The 25,139-nt window shown below is 37.9% G+C and overlaps 1 protein-coding gene across 1 annotated transcript; it reads right to left on the reverse strand.

Annotated features, from left to right (window-relative positions):
• Window positions 1-1,209: 1,209 nt before the first annotated feature.
• On the reverse strand, window positions 1,210-25,006 carry LOC139119788 (ADP-ribosylhydrolase ARH3-like). Its single transcript, XM_070683681.1, has 6 exons — window positions 24,821-25,006; window positions 22,249-22,351; window positions 19,683-19,893; window positions 15,902-16,104; window positions 6,852-6,982; window positions 1,210-4,137 (listed from the first exon to the last, which is right to left on the reverse strand). Exons 1-6 carry the CDS (start codon window positions 24,987-24,989, stop codon window positions 3,854-3,856), a joined length of 1,101 nt encoding a protein of 366 aa, XP_070539782.1. The 5' UTR covers window positions 24,990-25,006; the 3' UTR covers window positions 1,210-3,853.
• Window positions 25,007-25,139: the final 133 nt, after the last annotated feature.

The raw sequence follows: 25,139 nt of genomic DNA on the forward strand, positions 1-25,139 counted from the left end.
TTTGAATCATTGAGAGCAGTTCATCAAGGAAAGAGAGAGAGAAGAAAAAAGACTGGTGTACCCTGAACTACTCAAAGTGCGGTTGTATGTCTTTGATTAGGCTTTGGACCATACATCACACATGCTGCTTGCAAAACAATCTCTGACAAGTTGAGGGTACAGCTTGGTTGTGTAAGTAGCTCTGTAAGCATCCTGCTAAGGAACTAGAGCTTGCCCTCAAAAACATTGACATTTCATGCTGATAGCTGTGTTTTATCATCAAGCATTTCATGGGAACAGAGAGGAAATATCCACATTGCTTCCTATCAGTCTTCATATAAATTGTACACCTGCTGGTCAACCAATGAAAACAACTCTTACAACTTGTCTGCAGAGTTGTGGATTATGACACATCCACAAAATACAATGGTTACTTTCAAGATTTTCAACATCTGTAGATGGCAGTTTCTGGAATTCATGTATATTTATAGGTGCTCCACAGGAGATTATGATCCCTAATTAATTTGCAAAATTTTCGTTCAACTCACTTCAGTAATTGGTTGAATCAGCCTCATCCGGCTAAAAATAAACCCCTTGACTTTTATGTTGTATTCTTAAAGTAGAATGTGCCTCAGGGACAGATATTCGGACTCTCAAACTTTTACAATTCTTTTCTAATCTACCAATTGTGGGGGCTCATTTTGAAACCCTTTGAATAAGAAAATCTTTCAAAGTCTCAGATTTTGAAAATCAAAACTCGTATTTTGCTCCATAGAGTTAACAAAGGGATGGCAGCCTTTTTGAATTTCAAATATTGGTAAATCTGGAGTAATTTGTTTCTCTAGTACCAAAATCTCCCAGTTTTTATTCTCGATTTTGAAAGTGAATGGTTGAAAGATTCCTTGAGGAAAATTTGAGTAAAAGTTTAAGTCTTTTACTTTCTAGGCACATACTACCTTAAGTTCCGATGGTTCATTTTAAAGTGGTATCTGACAAAACTGACAACAGATCTAAATCAAGCCCAATATAGCAAAATGCAATAAGCTTTGGTGAGACTTCAAAATTTAGGGCTGAATTAGGACACCAGTCAACAAAGCCAAAGAACTTAAGCAACTCTGGATTTAAATGAAGTTACATGAAAATGTAAAAACAACTTAGGATGGAATGTCAAAATTGAATTAGTCATGTTTTGTGAAATGCTTAATGTAAAAATGTAATGATATCTCACACTTATGAAAAATTAATTCCATTATATTTACTGTGGAAATAAGGAACACTTCACGGCTTGACAAAAAATGATCAATGTGATACTCCATATAACACTTCATGTGTGATGACATTAATCTCTGCTAAAAATATGATGGAAATCAAATAACAGTACATATCACATTACACTAAATAATTCACTCAGTATCGAAGAGAAAAATGCAAGAAGAAATCTATCCTCTTTAGAGTATGAAATAATGATACTACACAACGTTGATAATGATATGTCCACTTGAGCTAAGCCATTTGACAAAATATGTAGAGACAGAAATGTGGCAAGTGAATTGAAATCATTTTTGTGTTGTCGCTTTATCAAAGATTTCCTTTGCGTAGAGTTGTAGTTGAAGAGGCTACTTTGCAATTCTGGAAAAATCTTGTCTTTATCGTGACTAATTTTGAACTGGAGAGTTTCTCATACATTATTCTGAACTTATTACAGGGAATGTCATCAGTATTCTGCTTTTATTAAAAGTAATTCTTGTTTTCACTGCAAGTAGAGTGTGAAAATGCCATTGATCCAAACTTTAACTTCTCACTGTTTGTACATAAGTATGGTTAGATGTCCTTGTACAAGAACAGGGCCCAAATTAAGATGTCACAATGCTTGGCTGGCTGCTGGTCTGGCATATCAGACTGTCTCAGAAAACGGAGCAGCCATTCAACTATGGCAAAAATTAAGATAACACCATCAAAATATTTTGCTCTAATGGTTTGAAAATTTTGGCATTTCAACTCTAGTATCATGGATCTTTAATCAATATCTTTTTGACGTGGAATACAAATGTGATATTATTTTGCAGGTATACACACATGAACAGGACTTCTTACTCTATAGGATACCTGCATCTCGTTAAAACGCTAAAACATACTTGCTCGTTGAAAAAGTTATCAGTCTTTTGATATTGTCATTTCATTTTTCCCTCTACAGCCTGAGTAAAATATCTAGCAGACTTGAGAGTCACATGATATTCACAGTTATCAAGTTATCAAGATAAAGTAAATGTGGCACTGACATTGATCAATGCAACACTGTTACATGTCAAATGTGACCAAATTGACAGAGACACCCGTCACATGCAAACAAATGAATCACGAACAGGTTTTCTGTTCTGCTGTTGGCCTTGAACTTTCTACTTTCGCAGCATTACTAACTGCAGCTTTTGGTTACACAGTGAAAATGCACACCTTACTGTGGAAATATTGTGTAAACAAACACACAGAAAAGAGACATAAACAGTCCCATACATACTGAATCAAAATGGCTTGAGGAATACATACTGAAAGTGTGACTGCGATTCATTATATTTACTTCCAGTGAGACTTTTGGGAGCATGAAACGTGAACTGTTGATGGATATTTCACCACACAGATGCTTTGGATTTTTCCTGCTTTGCATTCATGAAAAACATACAAAATTGGGTAAAAGCACACAGAACTCCCTTTCCATCTGCTAAAATGAGTGTCTCTTCCAAACAGATATGCAATAAGATGATCTCTTGGGAAAGAAATTGAAGTTGAAACTTGTGAAGGCAGAACAAATCACCGTTGTTAATTAGTTGGCATGAAACAGTAACTGCACCTGCTATCCTGACTCTGTCATTGGTTCACAAAAATACTCACAAGTTATATTCACCAGGCAATACTGGTATGTCTGCCTTCTGGCAAATATAGACATACTTCACAAATTCTGCCTCTGTCACAAGGCACACTGACTAACGACTTTTGAAAAGTGAGATGGGAAATTGCGTTCTAAGGCTAACTTTTCTTGGATGGTTTTCATGATTTTATTTCAACATTTTCTTCTTTGCAATGTTTATGAAGGTTAGCAGCATCAATTTCTTGAGATGCAAATACATTATTTTGCTTTAAAAAAATCGCCATTTTTTTTAATTTGTTAAAAGACAGATTGCTTCACAAATTCAGAATATATTGGAAAAGACGGAACAATTTCAACACAAAGTATCTGCTAACACGTGCAAAAAAAGTTGACAGACAGCCCACATACCGGTACGTTGGTGTCAGTCCGCTGTCATTATTTACATTTCAGTTGAGTCTCACAGAGTAAACACTTGACACTTTGCATAGAGTCTGAGTAGGGGATCTGGATTATTTTGCTAATTCCATGGTAACACTGTTACACAGGTAAAACATCTACTTGAATGTCAATTATTAGAGACAATGTTTCATTGTGTCTATCACTTCATCAACTGATGCCTTACAAAACTCCACTATAACTAGCACTGTACAAAAAGTACTCCTCTAAAAATTCCGATTCACAGATATATTTTACACCTCTTATTCAAAGATGCATTTTTTTCTAAAAAATGACTCTTTGGTTTGAAATCAGACTTTCATCACTAAAATTACATAACTTTAGTAATGTAAATTATATAACTATGACTTACCAGAGTGATGTTCACAGCTCCCGCGGATAAATGCAAACGGACCAGACACAAATCTGCTTCAAATAAGCATATGCCAAATTAAGCTGTAAAGACAGCCAATCACAGCAAGCAATGATGATGACATCATGTCTACCAAAATCATTACTTGAAAGAATGACTTTCATAAAATTAAAAGTCAGAAAGGACAAAAAAGTAGGTGGAAATTATTTCTCTACTAGGAGTCGATGGAGTTGATTTGCATAGTCTATTGCATCATTCACACCCTCACAGCAAGTCTTCCAACTCTCAGGTACACTCTCCATCCCATAATATGCACCGGCGATAGCTCCTGCCATGGTTGCTATGGTATCAGTATCACCACCCAATGAGATTGCATACACGATGGTTCTAACAAGTCCATTGTTGGGAGTTGAAGGTATTGGTTTTAAACTACGCACAAATGAATAAATGGCCGTGGGTACTGATTCATGCGCTGAAATATCATGTCCTGCAGAGAGAGAAAAAATGCAATATGTCAATATGGCACAAACTCTATAATTAAATTATGGAACTCAACCACTGTAGATTCATTTTAAAAGCTAAAAGCAATACTGTGCCAGATATCCTATATTATCCCAATTGTCAATGCCCGATGACAGAGTGTATCTTACAATTCACCAATATTACAAAGTTTGTCAGCTGAATAACACAAAGCATTGATATGTAGTCTCTTTAGTTGATGTATTATTGCGTCTGTCAATTGCAGCTTACAAGGACCATATATATGACATCTATTAAACTACATCTAATCTTTCCCCACAGCAAGAATTGAAGGAATTCCAAAAAAAAACTAGGAAATGCCATCTAACACTGACAAAAAGTCTTGTTTCAAATTGATCAAAAACTCAATTACTACCGTACCTGTCATCATTTTAAAAACATAAACAAGACAGATTTCTCTACTTAACATTTTTGAGAGAATTTCTCGACATATTTTGATTAAAATTTCATCGGGAGCACATTTTTCTCTGCTCTTCAAGGTCATTAATACGATTAGTTCACTTCTTTCTTAAAAATATGCCATAATATCATAAACACAAAAACGTTAGAGTGAGGAGGAATGCTGGAACAAAAAATTCAAAAAATTCCTCTGTATATGTAAATTTTATAACATAAATATCATTAAGATGTACTTTGCAAAATCAACATGACTTGAACATTGGTGTTTTCTCATTTTATATCAAAATGCAATTTTTTTTAATGCTGGTGATCACAACTTATTTATTACATGCAAATGAGTACAAAACAAAACTATACATATAAAATGTTGTTGAATTTTCTCTGGTAGGTGAGCTTACCAACATTTCCTCTCAATAGTATTTCAACTCATAGTATTCTATGGTGATTTTCGATCTAGTACCCTAAACCTTCGAATGCCATAACTTTTCCCACCAAAATTTTAGTTCAAAATTCTACACATTTTTATGCATTTTTATTTCTCAAAATGTTTTAATAGTTTTGGACTAAATTGACATGATTTCCCATTGGGTACAGACTCTTATCAAAATTTCTGAAAAAATGTGAAAAAAATTGTCTGGCTTTATAAATGATGACAAAACAATTAACTTTGGCACTCAAAGGCTTAACCTTAAAAAAACTTGATTTTTTTACTCTAAAAATACCACATACACACTAGTATCTTCACCAAAACAGTCAACTTTCATCATAGAATTCTACCATGTCTCAAATACTGTCAACAGACTTTTGGATTGTACATCTGTCGGGCTGGCAACGTGTCTGTTTGCTTCTATTTGACATCATACGATGGTGCTTTGAATACACACAACACAGAGATGTGCTTTGCATGTAAAATAATCTACAGCCTAGCAGAAATTATCTTCATTATCAATTCTTTGAAGTTTATGTATGCTTACATGCCAGCTGTGTTTTATAGAGCAAAGTACACCCGTGCATGTTTAAACAATACTTCATTTTTGTATCTTTCTCAATTATTAATTTATTTTACTTTAAGTTTGAATTCCTTGTAAAAATTCATTTAGTTTTACCAAAATGCAAAACCAAATAGGGATTTCTTCAAATCTTTATCTGATTTTTACTGATGGGTTATATATTTCCTGTCAATTTGGTCGCTTTCTAAGGTCACCCCATACCATCAGTAAACTAAGATTGTATAAAACTTAGACTATTACAGGGATAAAAGAATCATTGTACACAGAGGTTGAAAATAATTAGATTGGAAAGCAATCACAAAGTACATGTATCAGAAGAAAAAATCTTTCCAACTCATTCATATGGAGTTTTCATCATTTGAACTTTGACAACAATTATTTTTTTTGTATGATCCAGTTATCATCATAACGTTGGATTTACAAAGGATTTTCCAATTATCATGCCATGATTTTCATCTGACCTTAATCACAAATTAATTAGTTCATCAATTCACTAATTTATTCACACATTTAGCCATTTTTATTTATTTATCTATTTTATTTATTTATTTATTTATTTATTTATTTATTTATTTATCATTATCCAAGTCTTCACAGAATCTGCATGACTGACAGAGGTCTTTTCCTATACTTGAACTTGACTGGTTTTATCTTTACACTCTTACCCAGTTAAAAGAAGCAGCTACCTTTGATCTCTCTACACACCTTGAACATTGAAATGCTAGTCTTGTTTTACCTTGACACTCTTCAAAGTGATCGACAGTACTACGCTTCATACTGTAATGTCGATTTGGTTCAACTCCACACTCTGATAGTCACATAAAACAAGTTTGCACTTTGATTCAGGGGAACACTGGCTTGAATTGAATTGAATTGAATTACATTTCGTTTGGCAACTAGTTTCCAAACAGCACTGTGAGATTGACTATAAAGTGAATTCTTCAAAAGGCAGTTGAAGTGCTTTTGGCTGTGACTTTCGATGTATTTCACACTATTCTTGTTTAGTTTTGAAGAAAACAACTCTCTGTTGTACTCCCAAAGTATGTCAAAATACCTCCCATTCAACTTGTCAACTCAGCCTGTATAGGTGTAACATCAAATATTACTGTTGACAAGATAATTGTAGTTTGTACCAGAATTTATTTGTCAACAATAATACTGAGTTGGCAAGGCAAACACTTTTGATTTCAACAAAGTTTGGAAGAAGGAAACAGACAATGAATGGTAAAAAAGATTGTTTTTAATTTCTCACCAAGACAGTCTACAACATCTATAGTTGAAGTGTCTTCATTTTCCAGCAGTTCTTTAATTTTCTTTAATTTTTCACAGTATGGTTTACGGACGCTTCCTTCTGATTCTTCAGAAGCTTGATCGCCAGTTTCCCTGGAAGGGAAAAGAGAATGTTTGGTTGTGAATCTTAGGATGTCAGAGCAGAATTGTCAAAGGCACGGCTGACCTGCAAGACACAGACATGACTGCCATTGGCTACGGATTCACTTGTTCATCACATTATCCATGCCCTGTGCAGCCATACTTTGGTCTAACCACATCATTATGTAAGGTGTAAATGACCCTTTGTACACAGTAACAGTAGTGACACATGCTAAACCGTTGTATTCACTGAACCATACAAACATTATGTGACCTCTAGAAATACTAAACTTGAAATGGCATTGCACCTTCATAGCTGAGCAAGATGTGCATAAACAGTGATATATATGAAAGACGAGGATACCTTAATGATAGATAGGATTTCTTCATTGCAGCTAAAAAGTATCTGTTCCCCACAGCACTGATCATGGCTCAATGGCAAATCACATAAATTAAGTGTTCCCCGATGGCTTAATGATAGGACAGACAGACACACAGCTTTGTCCATAGGGCTTCACTCACAACACAAAACATATTCTCTAAGTTTTAAACTTGAGATCAGACAGACGATGATGTCCGTCATTGTAAAACAGTAGCATTGCTGCAGGGCAACTTGTTTTCCTGCATTTTCAATTTGTGTGAAATATCTTACTTTGCAAAAACAAGAATTTTCTGAAAACAACGTCACAAAGTATTGACACTCATACATATTTCAGGAGAGATGGCATTTGTGGTGAACACACGGTGAAATTATGTTGTCTTTTATCAAACTATTTTTTCTATGAGGAGTTTCAAATATCCATTCATTTGCGAACAGTAACTCATTGAAATATGCAGGGGACGCAGCAGTTAAATAAAAATTGAATTTACTGGTACAAACAGTTGAAATCTCCACACAACATTCTTTATGTTTTGAGTGGAAAAAATGACAAAACAACAGGTATTGCAAGGTTGCATTTAACAGCAAGATTATTAAACAACAACAAAGTAATGTTTGAAATGTTATTACATGTGTTTTTGGATGCATAAGGCATTATCAAGATGCTGCTGTATTGAAACAACGGTTATGAGAGGATACTGTGACATTGGTTCTATATGCATGTTATTGTCAGATAATACCATATCACTTTTCAGGATAGAGTCTAATATTAGAGGGAGGGTGGGTGGTATATATCCATCATGTTGTATGTCCTAACTTTTGTTAGACTCTAGAGAAGTTTGATGATGTTATCGATTTTGTCTGATACTATCTGATAAAAAGATGGGTATCTGCCACTATCTTATTCTCCTAATATTAGACGTTAACTTCTAAGTATAAGTCTACAAGTAGAAGGGGTTGGTGGTACATGCCTAACATGCTGTTTTATCAGATAACGTTAAATAAAAATATATAATATTGTCTATAACTTCTGGCTTAGAGTCTAACATTAGTAAGGGAGATGGTGGTATATGCCAAATGCGGTGTTCTATCAGATATTATATCATACCAGTGTATTGATGGTGCAAATACAGCGATATGATTGGTTGATACGTGAAAAGAACCATGCTATATTCATGATACTAGTATAGCACAGTTGTCATATGCTTGAGTTCTTGGCAAGAGCAAAAATCATTTTTTGATGTTCCGTTGGGTGTTGCTTATTGCTTAAATATCCAATATGACTGTGTTAGAATGCTTGAGTCGAATGCTCCTTCCACTCTGACTCAGCCTCAACTTGGAAGAAGTCAGCTGATAACAATAAAGTGCCAATGTCATTCCAATGGACCAATGTAAAGACTATATCCATTGGATGATTTCTATCAAAGGTACACTTTTGATCGATTGACTTGTGTACCATTCTCTAGCATCACAGTCCCTCCACCTACATTGCGGGGACTGTGCTAGCATCACAGTCCCTCCACCTACATTGAGGGGACTGTGCTAGCATCACAGTCCCTCCACCTACATTGCGGGGACTGTGCTAGCATCACAGTCCCTCCACCTACATTGCGGGGACTGTGCTAGCATCACAGTCCCTCCACCTACATTGCGGGGACTGTGCTAGCACCACAGTCCCTCCACCTACATTGAGGGGACTGTGCTAGCATCACAGTCCCTCCACCTACATTGAGGGGACTGTGCTAGCATCACAGTCCCTCCACCTACATTGAGGGGACTGTGCTAGCATCACAGTCCCTCCACCTACATTGAGGGGACTGTGCTAGCATCACAGTCCCTCCACCTACATTGAGGGGACTGTGCTAGCATCACAGTCCCTCCACCTACATTGAGGGGACTGTGCTAGCATCACAGTCCCTCCATCTACATTGAGGGGACTGTGCTAGCATCACAGTCCCTCCACCTACATTGAGGGGACTGTGCTAGCATCACAGTCCCTCCACATACATTGAGGGGACTGTGTTAGCATCACAGTCCCTCCACCTACATTGCGGGGACTGTGCTAGCATCACAGTCCCTCCATCTACATTGAGGGGACTGTGCTAGCATCACAGTCCCTCCACCTACATTGAGGGGACTGTGCTAGCATCACAGTCCCTCCACCTACATTGAGGGGACTGTGCTAGCATCACAGTCCCTCCACCTACATTGAGGGGACTGTGCTAGCATCACAGTCCCTCCACCTACATTGAGGGGACTGTGCTAGCATCACAGTCCCTCCACCTACATTGAGGGGACTGTGCTAGCATCACAGTCCCTCCACCTACATAGCGGGGACTGTGCTAGCATCACAGTCCCTCCACCTACATTGAGGGGACTGTGCTAGCATCACAGTCCCTCCACCTACATTGAGGGGACTGTGCTAGCATCACAGTCCCTCCATCTACATTGAGGGGACTGTGCTAGCATCACAGTCCCTCCACCTACATTGAGGGGACTGTGCTAGCATCACAGTCCCTCCACCTACATTGAGGGGACTGTGCTAGCATCACAGTCCCTCCACCTACATTGAGGGGACTGTGCTAGCATGACAGTCCCTCTACCTACATTGAGGGGACTGTGCTAGCATCACAGTCCCTCCATCTACATTGAGGGGACTGTGCTAGCATCACAGTCCCTCCATCTACATTGAGGGGACTGTGCTAGCATCACAGTCCCTCCACCTACATTGAGGGGACTGTGCTAGCATGACAGTCCCTCCACCTACATTGAAGGGACTGTGCTAGCATCACAGTCCCTCCACCTACATTGAGGGGACTGTGCTAGCATCACAGTCCCTCCATCTACATTGAGGGGACTGTGCTAGCATCACAGTCCCTCCATCTACATTGAGGGGACTGTGCTAGCATCACAGTCCCTCCACCTACATTGAGGGGACTGTGCTAGCATCACAGTCCCTCCATCTACATTGAGGGGACTGTGCTAGCATCACAGTCCCTCCACCTACATTGAGGGGACTGTGCTAGCATCACAGTCCCTCCACATACATTGAGGGGACTGTGCTAGCATCACAGTCCCTCCATCTACATTGAGGGGACTGTGCTAGCATCACAGTCCCTCCACCTACATTGAGGGGACTGTGCTGCTCCACCTACATTGAGGGGACTGTGCTAGCATCACAGTCCCTCCACCTACATTGAGGGGACTGTGCTAGCATCACAGTCCCTCCACCTACATTGAGGGGACTGTGCTAGCATCACAGTCCCTCCACCTACATTGAGGGGACTGTGCTAGCATCACAGTCCCTCCACCTACATTGAGGGGACTGTGCTAGCATCACAGTCCCTCTACCTACATTGAGGGGACTCTGCTGGCATCACAGTCCCTCCACCTACATTGAGGGGACTGTGCATCCATGAAAACCACAAACAATGCAGTGTGTTGGGCAATGACCCCAACAATACAGTGATCAATTTACATAGCAGTTGAGTTCATTGTCTTCCCTTCAAAATGAGCAATTAGTGGCTGTCAAGAACGCCAATCACTAACAAAAACATCTACAAAATGCTGTGAGGTGATTACAAAATAGCCTAAGGGCAACAACCTAGGCCCTCATTTCCCTTTTCACACTAGTCTAATCCCAATGTCAATAGGCTACAAACATTACCTATTGTCTAATTTTGAAGCTCAACTTTCAATTACTGATGTCTTGTTATGCTGTGCCAAATATCTTATGCTGGTCATTGCCACCACAGCATTTGATTGTCATTACATCTAGCTGTCTATTCAAAAAAGTTTTCATCAACAGTTGCATTGACAGTTTCCTGAAAGTTTCAGATTTTCAAATATTCAGATTCATCGAGTACTAAAACTGACATAAAACATCTTTCTCCAAAATAAAAACAAAAGAAACACACAAGTTTCATAAGTTTCCATTCATTGATGAATCAGATAGGTTACTATGGTATCAAGTGAACCTGACACACATCACAACCCTGTCTAGTATTGTTAGCTTCTATCAGTTGAGTGTCCACGGAACAAATATGGACCAGGCACCACAGCTGTCAATAGAAATCAGAAATCTGGTCACCAGTGAGCCATCTTACATTTAAGATTTCTGAATTCTTCAACTAAGAAATCTCTAGAAATTTCCTTGTGTACCAGTAGCTTCTATGCCATGTTAGTATAAGTATCATAAAAAATTGTTTAAGTCAGAAAGGACATTTTTCAACAAGAGGCAAATCAAATTGGCTTAGAGTTAGAGGGCTCATTCTTGATCACCTCAATTGTTTCGAACAATTTTACTTATCATAAAGTTTGGAGGAAAACATTGTAAATTCTTCACCTACAGAGAAAGCCTAAACTTCTTTGTGCAATTGGGAGAACAAGTAACACTCTGTACTGATATTTAAATAAAGACAGAATATGTACATGTATGTACTTGGTATGGTGAGTTTTGAAGCAACAAACCAACAACACTGTTGATTCACTGTTCTTGGTCAATTAGTAGTCATAGCGCCATGCACACTGTCCCCTATTGTAGAATCTACCAGTTCAGACTTGCAATTATTTGCACCATGTGATAGATGTAGTGTGTTTGCACAGTACAAAGACGGACTAGTGTGTTTGTAGGCAGCGATGGGGGCCGGTGTGTTTGTACGGTGCCATGGGGGACTGGTGTGTTTGCACCATGTGATAGAGTGATTGTGTTTGTTCATGTTCAAAGGCTTTTGGAATGTACCTCCTCATTGAAACAGACATTTGATTTGCTTTCAGTTCATTTGCCATCTGACCATTCTCAAGTTCAAGGATCTCTTGAACTCTGAGTCACAGATATGATCTGACCTGTGAAGTCTTGATTAGACAGCTGTGTTAAATGTATCTCTATTTTTTGTCTTTCCTGCAAGCAAAGTACAAATCACAGGTCCATTCTGACCCTAAATTGTCCATAGATGACAAAGTTTGTATTAAAATATTTTAAGATATCCCCATGGATCTACTGCAGATTATGCTATCCCATAATTCATAGTCGGTGCCTAGCCTGATACCAATCAATTAACATGACCACACTCTACCAATATCAGTTCATATAAAAGTTCAGTTCAACTAACCTACTGGGCTGTAGTCATGACAACACATAATCCATTGGATTGATTGGCAATACCAAGAACAAACCCATTTGTTGATTGTTTGTCAAAATACCGGTAACACAACATATGGTCCAACTGGATGGATGGGTCTATCAACAATATCAGAAACCTACTGGGTTGATAACGATGAAAACACGATTCACTGGGTCGATAACCATGACAGCACAACCGAAATGCGTTGATCACCATGACAACATATCCTTCTGGGTTGACACCCACGAAAGCACAAGCCATTGGGTTTATTACCATGACAACCACCAACAAACATCAATGGTCTGCAACTCAGCACCACATGGATGGCACCAAACCTCTGCCATTGATTATTATACTCCAATACATTGGGTTAGTTAGGTATTAGGTCTATGCCAAGATATGCCAACACAGAATATACCAACAGATGCCAATACACAATGAACTGATATCACAGTCACTGTACCTCTTACAATCTTCAGACTTGATATGAAGAATCATATTTTGATGATGGAAATAAAACACTGACAATAGACAGTCTGTGCCATTTAATAACATGTTGTGCTATGAATCTAATACTACACATACTGTACCTAAACTGAAGACATTGGTTTCAACATGTTTAAAAATGTTTAAACTGCTGCTCAGTGTAGCTGAAAAGTAATGTTTGCTTTCATCTTCTTTCACATTAATCTACAAATACTTTGGCAAAGTGGAAGACAGGATAAGCAGAACTATATGCAAGGTGAGCGTATTTGAACCCATCATGACAGTTGACCATGTTGTGCAGCTGTTAACTACTTAACAACGCACAGCTTACAGCGACATGAAAGTCTTTTCTTTAAGAGTGAAAATACTCACATCCACACTTGAACTTATCTTTACTATCAACTGAATGTTGCCACCAGTATATTCTGCAGCCAAATTTTTGTCTATGATTCAACTATCCATATTTGGAGTTTTCAAATCTACAGACCAATGTGCTTGATTTGCTAAGGGGTGTTCTTTCCTGTAATTAGCAGAAAAAAGCACTACTTTTTCTTTAGAGAAACTGCAGCCGGAAAGTCTCTGGTGCTAAAGAGATTTGGAGTACACATTATTATGTTAAACCAAGGCCCTAACATTTGTCAAGCAGCCTTGCCTCAAGCAATTTTGTGCCACACACACAACTGTTTATAAGAAGCAGGTAGGTTTCAAAAATTTGATGTCTGTAACACTTTTTGTACTTTGTCTTTTCTAACTTGAAGAGGAATTTCCTGGCATTCTTGTGGAAAAACACACCTTTATGTGAACATGGGAGGTGGATACAGGTGTGATTATCAATGGACAATAATAAACTTTTACCTCATTATCACCAAGTTTGTTGTAAAGTAGTACACTTTCAACAGTATGCATGCATCCACATGTAGAAAGGGAGACGGTGGACCTCAAGATTGACAACTTGGAATTTGGAAAAATTTTCCAACACAGAAACTTTTGATTTCTTCATTAGAAGATCACCAAAAACCATAAAAACAGATGAAGTAGAGAATATAACATGGCATAAAATGAGACATAGAAATAGGCCCTGTATCACAATTATATAATATCTGTTCAACTTTAATTAACTATCCATCAGTAGGACTTAACAAAATTTACAAGTGCCTCTGAAGAGCCAAAACTACTGTTATCTCCATTGGCAAACCAAACAGAGTAATTTGGCAACTTAACTTTACAAAATTTCAAACTACATTTGATAAACATTGGGACCTTGAAAGTCTTTGAACTGAGTGCTTGGATGGAAAGGAAACAATCTATGTTTGCATGACAAAAGCCTTCCTACCACAACTGCATTTACCTACAACCTAAGGCATTGTTTTTCATTTGAATTAAAAGTTACTGTTTTTGTAAGATCAGAAATCGACATCCTTGGTTAAAAGCATCAGTAGCTCTTCCTGCCCAGGAAATCTTTCACTCAGCTATTTCTTAATTTATCTAGAATATTTCACAACATGAGAGCAGCGCCTCATTAAGACATACTTGTTCCACAATGGCAGCCATTTTTATTTACAGTACCGCTTTAAGGTAAACACTGAGTCCCTGAAAGGAAAGTTCTTTGATTAGAAAAACACCGACGCAAATAAAGCTCTATAACCTTCTTAACCCCTTCCCCTCATCACTGTGGTCTGACCCACTTGTGCACAGTAATGAGGTTTGGTAGTAATGAGGTTGGGACACTACAATAACTATAGGGGTGAGCGCAAGGTAATGACCTGATCAAATTGGTTATAATTTGGTGAGACTCACATTTGTTGAGTTTTGCAAAGGACTTGCCGAGTGACAGCGACACGGAATCAGAGTTTCAACTTTCCTTGATGCAATCTTTTTATGGTGGAAAGAATGAGTCTTTGGATTCTGCCCTTGTTGCCAGGTTGCTGAAGCCCTAATACAAACAACTACAGTACCCAGACCCTGAGTTGTAATGCAGGGATTAATGTAGAACTGGTTGGCAATGCTAATCCTGGTTTCAGGCGGTCAGTTCACCGGCGTTCTTCAACAAACTAAATGATCCCTAGAAGGTTGCGCTGAAAGCAATGTTCCTCATGCTAAACCGGCACAGCAATAGAATGGGTGTGGAAGGAATGTGATAGACAGGTACAGAGGGAAGAATTTAGCAAGAAATGGCAATGTATACCATGGGCAGAATCTGTCAAACTTCAGAATTCCTTGGAAGAAAAGCAGATGTTTAGCAAGGATGCTCATTGAAGCAAGTGACAGCTCTTTCAATCAGAAAGATTTCCACTAGGTAATATCACAACATGTTTACCAGTAAGGCTTGTCTGATATTGGCCCTACATAATTTCCCTATTGTGTTGTTAGGGCTAAATTGAGAATTACAATTTGTCTTTAAAACAGATATATGTCTCCGATCGATATGATTAAAGAACATCTCCTTTTAAAAAGGAAATTTAATATAAAGATTTGCTTATGATATTTGAATTACTGAAAATAAATATCAGTACATCCTGGTCCTCTTGGTAAAAAGTTTGTGTTGGAAATAGCGCCCTCTATGGTAGTGTTAGGATTACAATAGAAGGACAATGACTGAGGCCATTTTTTGTCAAGAGGACCTTGCTGTTAGATAATTTCAGCTAAATCAACAGAAAAGAATAGTTGTAACAACAGTCAACATCAAACTTAACTCTAGGAAGATTGCTTACTTAAGAATTAATTTACATTTTCAGACCCACTGCCCAGTACTAGCACACTGGTCAAACATTTCCTTTCTAAACATTGAGAGGCTGATCAAAGTACCAAAGGTTACGGGTAGAGTAGGTTTAGTTGTAATAAAGGCTGTACCGTAAATTCATTACAACTGAGCTAAAGTTGTATATCAACTGGGGAGAGCATCCAAGCTAGGTTTCCTTTTCATAAATGGAAGTCGATTCTTACTTTTTGCTTGGACTCTGACTTCTTGTGACTCTATATTCTTCAAGTTCAACATCATTCATAATTTCTATCAGTTCATCTATATATTTTTGTGCATCCAATGGAGCTGGGCTATGCAATGCTCTGTGAACTGCAGCACATTCTAGGATAGCACCGTTGTAACCAAGGCGATGGGAATGTGTCAGAAGGGTACTTTCTTTTGCAATCTGAAACAAAAAAAATGGACAAATATTTACAGTTGCATAGGCTCAGTGATACTTGATTGGATTTTTAGAACTTTGATGTTGTATGACCTAATATGTATGATGGGATGGTTACTTGATTGAAAACAGAGTTGTTGTTGTTAGCAGTGTTTACTTGGTCCTATGTCACCACGACAACATAATAGTACCTGTCTACATGTCAGATTATGGTGCACGACAAACAATGGCTATATTCTCCATCAAGTTGTCTGATGCAATTTTTGAACACCCGCACTCAAATTGTAAATTGTTTCCTTAGAAAAAAAGTACAGCAAGAGAAATACTGAAAATGGGAAGCTGACCTGAAAAAGGACCAATGTTTCAATGATGTACAATTGGTAAAGATGACAGTGTTATGATATCCCTGGATTGGGATTTTCCGGATATTCTTTGCATGTGTTATGTCTTCTGTGATGTTGAGCAAAATAGTAAATTACAGGGGGTTGTTGTGTCAATCAATAAATTATTGGTACATGGCAGAGACTTCAACAAAAAAAGGAAGAAAAATGAAAAATAATGAGTCAACATTATTATTAACCAGCATTTTTCCCTTACCAGGGACAACGTCAAAATAATCTTTTTAAAATTTTTGATGATAAATTGTTGTTCATCTAGTGAATTCAATTTCCTTTTACTGAGCTATGTACTGTATGCCATGTGCAAAAACTGTGAGAAGTGGATTTTTAAAGAATTATGTGTGTGATTTTCTGTGAAGACAAAAACTCCAGTCTCTAAGAGTGTAACCAGTCTAAACATGTAAGCAATTCATTATACTAAGTGGGTGAGATGTCATACTGTGCTTGTTCACACTCCATACTTTGGATATAAAACACAAAATACCAATCATGTGTACGCTTTGCTATGAAAACCATCAAACAAATGGAATCAGCTCAGCCAAAGGTGAAATTCTTTTCTGTGTTAAGTATTAAGGGTCCATGGAAACGTATATTATTGATTTGAGCTGTGTATTGACAATTATACCATAGTTTGATGGTCATTAGTCACCCTGTTCCAAAGACAGACAATAGCAAGCCCTATCAATCAAAACCTCTTAAAACAATTATTAGCAGAAAATAAACAATATGCTAACGACAGAGACATGCTGCAAGTGTGGTGAATGAATTTATTCATAGCTGACCTCATATCTAGCATTGCTAGGATAGCATGGACCCTTGTTCCAGGGTCCGCAGCTAATATCTCATCGTTCTATTATTTATCCAGTTGCCAAATACACCATATCGTATCATTTGGAGAACAAATACCTGTCTGAGACTGAATTCTTGTGATTGTTCATAAAAGGAAAGCACTTGTGTGATGTCATGGGATTAAATGAAATGACATCCACAGCAGGCAGTAATCTTCAAGTATCTGTCTTGGATGACAATCTCTCCCACATTTTATTTTTGCAAACTTTCAGCAGAGCAGACAAGCACTGTCTGGCCAGTTACAAATACTGGTATCGGTTTTTTTTAAATTCTGTTTTTTGTCAGGGAGAGGACTGCCAATAGGTAGTGCAGAGTCAGTCAATTTCATTGATTTGCATGTCAAAATGCAAGAAGAAATAATATTGCTATTTTCTTGAAACTTTCACAAGAGGCTTGGCGCAAGAAACTATTTTGAAAAATTCATTCAAAGAGTGGTGCCACCATGCTAAACTTCAAGAAATAATATTGCTATTTTCTTGAAACTTTCACAAGAGGCTTGGCGCAAGAAACTATTTTGAAAAATTCATTCAAAGAGTGGTGCCACCATGCTAAACTTCAAGATCAAATAGTAGGAGGCACAGGAATTTGTGAAAAAAATGCAAAATCAGCTGATTTTCTTGGTGTTCTGATAAAATATATCATTAAACATCTTCACTGCTTGGTCAGCAACTGACTCGTTTCTCTTTATAATCTAGAAGTCATTTCTCAAAGAAAAATTTTAGAAATTTACCGTAATTTGAAAGGAAATGGAAATGCTTCAGTATTTATCAGCTTGCTACATCTTTGAGAGCTAAAATTTGTCATTATTCAACATTACTACATGAAATGAAAGGTTGTGAAGCAGTTCTATATGATCTACCTTGAAATGGAAGATTGTGAAGACCAACTTTCTCATTAGATTTCTTGTCTACTCACTGTTACCTACGACATTTGAAATTGTAAAGAAAATTACAATGTTTACTTTTTCTGGAATAACGCAGCTATTTTTAACCTAACATTCTCTTTACTGAATCTAGTTATACTTTGAAAACACAGCAGAAAAGAAATTGTCAATACATACACCACCAATTTTACACTTTCTGATTTTACACACTAGATGATGGTAACTACAATTTCTGTGAGGTAGACAAAGGTAATTTCATTCACTAACCAATTTATCAGCACAGTCAATAATACTTTTAATTCCTCGTTAATATATTCATGCTTATCATTAATGATTGTGGACCCGTTTACTGAAAATTAGGGATGTCATCTTTCCCCAAATCCAGAAAATCTTACAGGTCAAATGCTGACAACATGACACGTTGATATAAAGGGTCAGTAATGCTAACTTTTGATGATTTTTTCACAATTTTTGTCTCTAATGTCAATCATAATTTCTTGTTCTACTCCCCAGTGCATGTTGATATACACAATATTCAGCTTGTCAACTCGGCCTGTGCATGTGTAAAGTTTGTTATTGTTGACAAGTGAATTCTGGTATGAACTAGAATTCAAATGTAAGCCATAACAGTGCATTTCACACATATAGACGCTATGTTGACAAGCTAAATAGTGGGCATTTCAAAATTCTTTTGGGAGTTGAATAAGAACTTGCAATTGGCATTCAAAATAAAAATATTGAAAAACTCATCAAAAGTTAGAATTACTTGCCTTTTAACAAAACCATCGCTCACTACAATTTTATTTTGGTCAGCTTTCAGACCCATAGACTGTCAACAGTCCAACTGCCTTTTTCTGTCTATTATTGATAGTCTCTTTTATATACATGGGATTCACAAGTGCCGACGGTGCGAGCTGGGAAAGCACGAGGAACTGTGCTCATCCACTGCGCCCTCAATGTCAACAACAGGGAAAACCCTGTTGTACCTGACATAGAAGAAATGATTGACAAGTGAAGTGGGCTGTGCGTCAGCCAATCATGGCATGGCCAGCTGGAAAAAGATCACAAACACAACATGGCAACGGCAATGGAACTTGACTACTGACTACGGCAAAGCCTTGGAGGAAATCAGATATTTGCGCTGCAAAGACTTTCAGAGACAAGTTATTGACTATTATGCTGCCTCTGCCCTATTCTCTATGTCATATCTCATGAATAATTAATAGCCAGCCAAGTCCTGCAAATGAGGACAGTCATCGTGCCTGCAGAATTCCCAGCCACTGCCTTCGACGCTAGACTTAAGCAAATGCCCCTATACATCAACAATAGACGGTTGACAGTCTATTAGACCCACACCCTACATCAACTTGTTTGGCTTTACATCTTTAAATTTACATGCTTGCATATGCACCTGGCACATGTATGATTTTTCAATGGATCTGTCAGTCACTTACTCTCTTCATTTCATCAATGTTATCATATGTAAACAATGCGACGGGTGCTATGCGCATTGCACCACCATTTCCATAGGAACCACTTCCATTGAACTGGTCTCGTGCTGGTTTGTAGACATCAGTGAGAGACGGATCTAACAACTTGTCAAAGACAGTGACAACATTGGCACCGTAACCACGGAATGGCTCCTTCTTGAATTCTGTTGCAAACCTAGGGAGTCAACAGCAAGTCATATTTTTACACATGTTATAATAAAAGATTATCCTAGAAATCATCATTGTGGAATAACATTTATCTATTTCATCAAAATGGATACAAACTCTGGCTAGTTTATCAAAATTACGACGATGACTTATAAAACCTAGTTGGATTCTGTAAATATTCCTTGTCATTTTCTTCAACATTCCTCGGAATCACAGATCTCTTGTACCGCAGCACATAGCGGAGATTCCGTCTTTTACAATCTCTGATGATAACATTTACTGTAAAACATGCCTTTAAGCTGGCTAATTTAACTAAAGTTTGGGGTTTACTAATTTAAGATGCAGCTAATTCAAACATTTTCCAACATAAACCCTGTTCAAAGTGTCTTAATTTTTACATGACAGCTTTTTGCCATACAAATTTCTGCGAGAGCTTCTGCCAGCTTAATGAGTTAGTGGGTGTGTGTCAATATGTACAGACTGACAACAAATGAATTTTAAATTTGGCGCCTGCACCAAGCATGGCTAGTGAATGGTCAGAAACGCCGTTCCACTTATCACGAACACCCCAAAAGTGTAACATTTTCTTTATCGGGTCCTAAACGCTATGTTTAGTACAAGTTCAGACGTGAGCTGAGCACAATCACCTAAGTTTTTTAGACAAAGCATAAGGAAAATTTTCGCTGGCGGTTTACACAGTGTCGCATGTGCTTTCTCAAAGAAGCAGGTCTTTAGTCAAGATTTTAAAACTTCAGTACTGGTTGCTGAACGAATATGACTAGAAAGTCTATTCCATAAGGAAGCAGCAGCATTCATCTTTGCAGTCGAAGCTGTCGTTTTTCCCAGTCGAATTTGGATTGCAACGGGAAAACTCCAAGTCGTGCGACAGAAAAAGACTTTTTCCGTCGCAACGTACGAGAGCTATGGCTGCTGCTACAGCGACATATGAGAAAGAATGATCATCATAATTTGAGTCTTGTTGGTTGAGTTTTAAGAGAAACTTCATCACATGAACGGATCTGAGATCTGAATTCTGGTTTATGAAATCAAAAACTTTAGTGTATACATAGTCCTTCATAACATGACTAGTTGGCAATAGTGTAATACTGTCAGTAAAATTGTACTCGGGTTCAGTGGAGGAGAATGGAGAAAATTGAGACATGATTCTTGAAGTTGGCCGGCAATGTTATCCATGAGCTGCGTACAGCCTCTGTGCGTTCCCGGCGTTACACGGGCTAGCCGGCATGTTAGCATTTTTTCTGTTTATCTGTGAATAAGTCAGCATATCAAAATTAGACTTCGATATATCAAAATTGGACGACTGACCATACACTAGGCTTACATAAAGGATAAAAACCGCCTGCTATTAGTGCTAAGTACAAAGCTGGGATCGAGGTACAGGCCTGGGTACGGGCGGAGCGAATCCTTGTCCCCGGGAGCACTTACAAACAGGCAAAGTTGGTCAGTTTTCGTTTTAGTGTTATGTCCCCTAGGCCGAAATGTTCTGCACCTGTGAATGCCGGACCCTTGTCCATAACAACGGAGAAAACATCAGTTTTGTAGTCATTCAAGTCACTTGAACTGGACCATTGATACTTGTCATGCCGTCGTACCGATCGACACGATCGCAAGCGTAACACTCGTCACTGACGTGTAATGCATACCCACAATGTCAGCTTAGAGCATACGGACATATAAGCTTATGGCCGTGGTTTGAGGGACTCGACTATGGGGCTTAAATACTCGATTTAACGTGTATCGCAACGCATTTCTTTTAATTTTCGACCAAAAATGGTAACTTTGGTACTTTTACAACATTACATGCACTTTTAATAGTTTGCTAGTATCCATTTCAACTCAATGGACAATGGAAACATCGTTTCGGGTGTCGCCGTTCTCAACTACCGAAAATCCAGTCGTTGTGGACTGACCAGGTGGGAGCGCAGAGAAATACTTAGAAGAGCCAAGTGTAGAATTTGGGATAGAGTGAGGATAATTTGTTTGCGTTCCTGTCAGCCTTATCTGAAGCATTCTTTGTAGTTTTATCGCCCTCGTTGCATAGACGTGGCAGCTATCCGGTTCTTGGGGCCTAGGGCGGATAGTGCCCACATCAAAATTTGTATGGCCAAAAGCTTGAGTATAGCTTATTTGATTGAATTACAATTCAGCTAAACAGCATGCAGCTAATTCCACACATTTTACAGAAGTTTAACAAATGACATTTCTTGTTAAATGACTGTCGTTCACGCTCTTCTTTCATGCATTTTCTAATTGTGTTTCAAAAAGACAGAATGTCACAAAGCTGTGCTTAGCATCCAGTTGAAAATTTAAAATGATATGTCTCTCTCTGTTATCTGTATACCTGTTGGCCATGTCTTTTGCTATGTATCCTTTGTTTTCAATGAGAGAAGCTGCAACTGATCTGGCCATAGCTGTATCATCTGTAAACTCTTCTGGTGTTTTAACTGCAAGATGAAGCAAATCATAAAAAGAATCCAATCAATATAAGACTTTATAGAGCAATAAAATCTACAGCTACCAGATAATGTTTAATGGCACTCAACGTAAGGCTGAAGTGAAATGAAAAACAAAACATCATGAATATTAACAAGCTCATTTATATATATTGTTTTTTTGATGCTCTTTATCAACACAAGATATTGGATATGTTTAACATTACAGACTGTTGTATCATAGAAGAGCTGCATAAAGATATGTAAGTTGCCTACGGTTTTGCAAAATTTGTGTATAAAGCATTTCAAACAAAGTACAGGTACTTTCATCAGTAGCAAACAGGGTAAAAAGTCGATACCCTCCATGAAAATATGAACCACACCTTGTACCCCTTATCCTGGCATATACACGGAGTTCCGCCCATCCCATTGGAAACAATTGGGATATACCACTTTGGGCAGGGGAGGGTTAACAAAGAAGGGAGGTAAAACAGTTGGGATGTTGTTTTAGCTAAATTAAATGCCTACTGATTGAAACACACTGTTCATGGTTACAGGTTTGTTACTAAATGTAGCTGTACATGAGCGACATCAGACACTGAAGCTTGGAATGCAGACAAATTTTATAAAAATTGCATGCATGGCTGATTTTTGCAGTTTGTACTCTGAATGTCCACTGAATATGAATATGTCTTTTAATATTCATTGCTACACAAGCAGTCGCCTACTAAGAAGTATTTTCATCATTCTTGCTTGCATAATTTTCAAAAGTGTAATCTAAAAAATGTAGACAAATATTTATTTTTGCATATTAATGAGAAAACCATGACATTATTTGTGAACAGGCCTATTAAAATACGAAAATGCTGAGAAAGCTTGCTGTTAATACAAATTAGTGTATCACAGTATGTCTTCATATTGTGTCTGGCACGTCACTGTAGATTCAGTTTCAACATTTTCAAAGAGAGAAGTCTGTTAGTATTTGTCTTACATCAGAGGATGATGCTCATTCAGTTTTTAGTAGGTTGTATCTTTCAGGTGTGAACATTCTCACTGGCAGTAGCAGCAAAAGCTGTAACCACAAATGAAATGTAGATTAATGTGTTATGTTATGTCTAACAGTCTTTGCATGATCTTTTACAGATAGCATTGCTGCTGTTGTTGTTTGCTGACCACTAACTCTCCTGACCATGGTGTATCTACATGAAATGTAGATTAATGTGTTACGTTAGATCTAACAGTCTTTGCGATCCTTTACAGAAAGCATTGCTGCTGTTGTTGTTTGCTGACCACTAACTCTCCTAACAATGGTATATCTTGGGAAAAGTTTAAATTAAGGGCATCTTCAATTAGCGAATTAAAGATTTAACTAAACTCGCTAAAAGGGATATGTTTTACAGTATACAACGATATGCACAGGACTTTGGGCAAACACTGATGTACCTAGAGGTTCCATGAATATTGTGAAAGCAGTCTGTCTAAAACACTAGAACACTAACAGTGGATACAAGTCTCAATCATAAGGCAGCCTGATAAGGCACCATAAACCCTTGACTTGAGTAAAACTTTCTCAAGGGTCTGTACCTGGGAAAACCATGACAGGTCGATATGTGGACCTCCAATACTATAGCTGCTGGATGACAACCCATTAAACCGTTCACAACAGGATGATAGTGTAAGTACAGTTGCTTGTGGTTTGATGGTTGGGTGGACAGCTCCTGTGACCTAGACATGCTTGGGCTGTCCGCCATGTACCCATGATGGAGGTACATGGTGTAACATACCATGGAGATTCTCACTTGTACCTCCATGGTGTAACCAAAAGTTCAATGGTGTAACCAAAAGTAACTGTGATTGCTAACTGTACAGGAACAGTGATTACATACAGGAACATAATTTCCAGAGATTAAGTTTCACAATTACAAAAAGGAAAGTTTGAACTTATTTTTTATCACACTTTTATTGCCACAAATGTGATGTAAATCCTATATTTACAAGCAAGCAATACAATATTATCATTCATTACAGTACGTCGTTTCAGATACCGTACATATATGTATGTGATGCTGTTTATTATGCCTTTTGTTTATGTTATTTTTATTGTTTGTGTTTACACTGTTCTGATGTACTCATTTGTTTGTACATTAACTAATTGCCGTTTTCATAGTCTGTGTGATTTTTAAGGTTAATTACTGAACACTGACATAACTATGGCTCATTGGATGTACAATGGCATGACGAAACTGATCGAGGCTGAAGTCGTCGTGTGACTGTGTCGTGTGAAGTCGTGTGCATCAATCTTAAATAAACAAACATGGATTTATTGCAGTTTGGGCACTGCAAGACAGGAATGCAAAGATTGACAATAACATTGCTACAGTAACCCGGAAGTTAAGTGTCACTTAAGGTACTTTTCTAACTTAACTACTTGCCCATGCGATTCAACAATCTGGAGAATGTGAAATTCCTGCACTAACTTACCATTGTCAGGGTTTTTGCTGTGTTTCTCAACATGTTCAACAACGTCGCCGAGCAATACTGCTGACAAACCTTCGTATTTAGAGCCCAGAACGTCGCCAGCTACCGCAGCTGCCAAGCACCCACAGAACCTCGACAGTAAGCTTGGCATGGCTGTCGCCATTTTGAACATACCAACAGGTTTTGTCTAGATCCCTTAGAGGGCGTACTTCATGGATATCGTAAAGTCAGCAGCGTCAGAGGGCAGCGTCACGAAGATTAATCTCTCGTATGTTTAAAACCCACTTTGCAACCCGTTTATGGTACTTGGCGAATGGGAGGG

Source organism: Ptychodera flava, chromosome 20 (genome assembly GCF_041260155.1).
Source record: "Ptychodera flava strain L36383 chromosome 20, AS_Pfla_20210202, whole genome shotgun sequence".
Classification (NCBI taxonomy): Eukaryota; Metazoa; Hemichordata; class Enteropneusta; family Ptychoderidae; genus Ptychodera; species Ptychodera flava.

Excerpts from the sequence above, each read along its gene's own strand:
- LOC139119788 (XM_070683681.1), bottom strand. The coding sequence starts at position 24,989 with ATGTTCAAAATGGCGACAGCCATGCCAAGCTTACTGTCGAGGTTCTGT. Across the intron at positions 19,894-22,248 it reads GCAAAAGACATGGCCAACAG|GTTTGCAACAGAATTCAAGA; the intron begins GTATACAGATAA and ends TTGACTCCCTAG. Across the intron at positions 16,105-19,682 it reads ACATTGATGAAATGAAGAGA|ATTGCAAAAGAAAGTACCCT; the intron begins GTAAGTGACTGA and ends TTTTTGTTTCAG.